This window comes from Sminthopsis crassicaudata, chromosome 5 (assembly GCF_048593235.1).
Source record: "Sminthopsis crassicaudata isolate SCR6 chromosome 5, ASM4859323v1, whole genome shotgun sequence".
In the NCBI taxonomy this organism is placed as follows: Eukaryota; Metazoa; Chordata; class Mammalia; order Dasyuromorphia; family Dasyuridae; genus Sminthopsis; species Sminthopsis crassicaudata.
This window is the reverse complement of record NC_133621.1, coordinates 27,294,155-27,298,220: the sequence shown is the minus strand read 5'-3', so window position 1 is coordinate 27,298,220 and position 4,066 is coordinate 27,294,155. Positions and strand designations below refer to the sequence as shown.

Sequence of the window (4,066 nt, the reverse complement as noted above, 5' to 3'; positions counted from 1 at the left end):
GCGTTTACACGTGTGAGGGAGGGGAGCGTGCGCCCCTCGGGCGCCTCGGGCCGGGTCCGAGCCTCCACCTGCGTGCCCGCTGCCCGGCCCCCGCCGTTGGGCATGTGGGCGGGCCGGGCCGACCCCGGGGGGCGCTCCCACGTGCGCCGTGGCCGCCCCCGTCGGGCCGGGGGAGGGCCGTGCGGGGCTGCGCGCGCGTGAGTGTGAGTGTGCGCGAGTGTGGCCGAGGGAAGCCATTGCCTGTTTAATAGTTGCTGTTGCAGCACTTCCGCTTCTCTCCCAGCGAGCGAGAGAGACACGAGTGGCCAGGCCCAGGCGGCGGCGCCGCAGCCCGGGCGGCCCGAGCAGCGGCGGCGGCGGCGGCGGCGGCGGCGGGCGGAGCGCGGCGGGAGGAGCGGCGGGCGGAGCGGCGGGCGGAGCGGAGCGGCGGCGGCGGCGCAGGGGCGGCATTAGCAGCGGCGGCGGCGGCAGCGGCAGGAGCAGCGGCCCCGGCCCCGGCCCGAGCACTCACACACAAAGAGCCAGCGAGGTACGGCACCGGCCCCCGGCCCCCCCGCGCCGCGGCCCGGCCCATTGTCGCCCCGCTCCCCGGCTGGGCCGGGCTCAGCCCCCCAGCCGCGGGCTCATTGTTATTGCTCCCTGCCCCTCGGCTCCCCAGCCTCTCGCCGCGACTTTGGGGGGACGCCGGCAGCCCGGGTTCCGCCGGAGCCGGGGGGGAGCGGGGGGGCGGGGGCGCAGTTTGTGGGGTTCCAAGGCTAGTCCCGAGCCAGCCCCGGCGGCCCCCTCCCCCTCCCCCACATCGGGCACTCGCCGCTCCCCCTTCGCCGGCTTCCTCTCCGGGCTCCGGCTGTCCCCGTCCCTCCAAACTCCGCTCCCCTTCCCCAGCCCCGGCCGGGGCGACCCCCTCCCCGGCCTCCATCCTCCTCCCCCGCTGCCCCCGCCGCCGGGCATTTAAAGCCCCCTCCGGGCCTGGCTGCGCGGCGAGGGGGGAGCGGGGTGTGGGCGGGGGCCGGCGGCGGGGGCAGGCCGGCCCTCCCCCCAACTCCCGGGGCGCCCCCTCTCCTTGGATACTCACTGGATGGTTTGTCTTTTCTGTCTCCCGCAGGGATTGTTGGTGGGGTGGGGGTGGGGGGGTTCGCTATGTCGGATGACGATTCGAGAGCCAGCACCAGTTCCTCCTCATCCTCATCTTCCAACCAACAGACTGAGAAAGAAAGCAGCAGCACCCCCAAGAAGAAGGAGAGCAAAGTCAGCATGAGCAAGAACTCCAAGCTCCTCTCCACCAGCGCCAAGAGGTGGGTGCCCCCGCCCGCTCCCGGCCCGACCCCCTCCCCAGCCCCGGAGCCGCCGCTCCCCCACTCGGGGGTCTGCCTTTTCACCTGTTGCATGCTAGAATTTGCGGATCTCGCTTTGTGCCCACGTCCTGCGGACGAAATCCCGGCTTTAATCCGAGGGCGCAGAACTCGGGAGCCGGAGGGCGGCGGGAGGCGGACGACGCGGCTTCTGTTGGAATCAACATGGGGCTGTGGATGGGAGGTCAAGAATCACCAGGAAAAAGCCATCTAAATGAGGGCCCTCCCCCCCTTTTGGGGTCCGAATTGCAGGGAAAGCCTTCTTTTCCTGGCCATCCTGCCTTCCCTGCTCTGAAGCTTAAAACCCCGTTTCTTTCCTTTCATGGTTTGCCTCGAGTCCAGATCTTTTCCTCCCTCTAGTTCCCCCCCCCCCTTTCCACGGCCCTGCTTCTCCTTTTCCCCATCACCCCATAATATGATCCTTTCATTCTCCTTGCGTTTTAGTCAAATCAGCAGCAACCCTCCGATAATGCTTTGGGAAATACTTAAAGGGGGGGGGATCTCTTAGGAAATTATTAGGCATTGGAGGTACCCCCGGACTGGAGGAGGAGGAGGGTACTGGTGGGTGCTTCAGAGGCAATTAAAAATAAGGTAGGCTGCTTGATTTTTAATTTCTCTACGAAGGGGTGGGGGATCTGTGTGAGAATTCCTTATCCTGGTGTCCTTCCCCAGGAATTGGGAATAGCGGGGTCTAGGAAGCTCTAGTGACCCCCAACAATGGGCAGACTCCCCTGTGTCAAGATCCTCTGGATCAGTTTCCTACTCAGTAAAATGGGAACAATGAGGTCTGCCCTTCTTGCCCGAGGGTGGTTGGGAGAACCCAGAGTGTGCCCACGTCATGTGCTCCAGCAGGTTGGCCTGTCACCAGGAGGTTCTGAGCCTCTGGCCTGGTCTGGTCAGGAGCAAGGGCGAGACGGGGGCACGGAGGGCTCGGACCTCTCGAGTAGTCCTGGTGCTTCGTTCTTCAGGGGCTGCGATGGGGCCGCTTGGACCAGGGCAGAAAGTGGGCCTTCGGGGACGGGGAGGGCTGTACTGGGGTGAACGACCGGATAAAACCAGGCTGAGGTCGGTGGGAGCATCGCAGGCTCGCTCCTGTAAGGCCATGGGTGTGTTTTGGTTCCTTTGAGGTAAAAAAGTTAAACAAGCTCCCTTACTTGGGAATGATAAAAGATGAAGTGACTTTAGAAGGGGAAGGAGATGGTGCAGCAATGTCTGGGTGTGGGGGGTCCTGGATTTGTGATTTCTTTGGTATTTGGAGCTCCCACCAAAGGGCCAAGAGAACATCCCTTAAATGAGGGAAGAAGGTCACTCCAGGGTGTCGAGGGGTAAGTCCGTCCATAGTCACACGGCCAGTACGGAGCAGAAGCTGGACTGGAACCCAGGTTTTCCTAACTGTGGAAACATTCAGAAAGGTGGACTTGTCTGTAGTATTGAAGGCTCAGGAGGAGCCTTCAGATGGGAGAGAGGAAGCAGAGAGAGTCTTCCTCAGTGGAACAAAGGGGAATAATAACCTCACGCTGCCGGACAGTGGTTTCTTCCCAAAAGCCCAGATTGCAAGTGGTCTGGATGAGTTTGGTGTCAGATAGGCGGGTGTGAAAGTGACTCTGGCAAACACTTTGCTAGTAGGAGGGAGGTGATGTGAATATATCTCTCAGATGCAGAGGATAAACAGTCAACTGCTTTTTATTCTTAAAAGCAACAACTGTCTAGTCTGTGACAGGAGCTAAAATTGGGCTGGCAAGGAAAAAGCTAATAAGTATTTCCAAGTGTGTTGAACTAGGGAGAAAGGCATTTCTGTATGTAGACAGAAAATACTACATTGAGTGTAAATAGAGGGGAATCCAAAATCTCGGTGCCTTGCTCGCTTCCTTGGAACATTCAGAACTCTTCAGTCCAGTATTGGTCAGAGATACAGCAGAGCTGATGGTGTAGGAAGTTCAAGGAAAGGCTGCTAGCAGATTGAGAAGCTATTTTGTGAGCATGAGAGAAATGGCCGCTGCTATAGGGAAATTGGGGGTTCGAATCAGTTCTCAAGTTTTCACCTATATTTTTATAAATAATCCCAGGGAGGAAGGATGGAGGGAAAGCCAGGAAGGGAAGGGGCAGGTCCAGAAATTCTCTCTAAAAAGAGAAGGGTCGCCAGGTGTTACTTCTGAGACAGGATGCCCTGAGGAACCAGAAAGCCATGCTGGCTGTGGGCCTGGCCAAATCACTGAAATCCTCTTTTTTGGGTAACTGGGGCTGAACTGCCGAGAATGGGGCTGCCTTTCATGGGTGAGAGGTCTGATTTAAATTGCAGTTTGGAGCCATTGTGGCTTGGGACACTTGATCTGTCTGGGCTCAGTTTCCCCATCTGTTAAAGTGACTTTACTTGGAACACCTCATCTCAAGGATTCTTCTTATGGTGATTAAAGAGAAGGGGTGAAATAGGAAGCAGTTTGAGGCCAAAGTGATAGAATTTTGCAGGAAATCCAAACCATCCTTCAGACGCTCCCTTCCCAGTTGCTTATATAATAGTCTAGTTAAGCAGAGGACAAAGGACTGTAGCGTCGTAATCAAAAAGAAAGGCCTGTATTGGGAGGCTGTGTGGCCTGGCTGGCTGCAGCTTGGGGGGAGCGGGGGGGCCAGGGCCTGGGGCCCAGAGAACCGAGGCTGGGCTCTCAGTGACCCCCGCCCCGTCACCGACCCAGACCCATTGGTTTCCTCTTCTCCAA

At 59.2% G+C, this 4,066-nt stretch overlaps 1 protein-coding gene across 2 annotated transcripts in view; it reads left to right on the top strand.

Annotated features, from left to right (window-relative positions):
- Window positions 1-408: 408 nt before the first annotated feature.
- Window positions 409-4,066, top strand: part of UBE2E1 (ubiquitin conjugating enzyme E2 E1) — a 43,698-nt gene continuing 40,040 nt past the window's right edge. The window contains exons 1-2 of one of the 2 annotated variants that reach the window (XM_074268804.1): window positions 409-529; window positions 1,106-1,295. In XM_074268804.1, the coding sequence (XP_074124905.1) occupies window positions 1,141-1,295 (155 nt within the window). In that variant the 5' untranslated portion in view covers window positions 409-529; window positions 1,106-1,140. The remainder of the gene's footprint in view (window positions 530-1,105; window positions 1,296-4,066) is intronic. The other variant, XM_074268805.1, reaches the window with a different exon arrangement.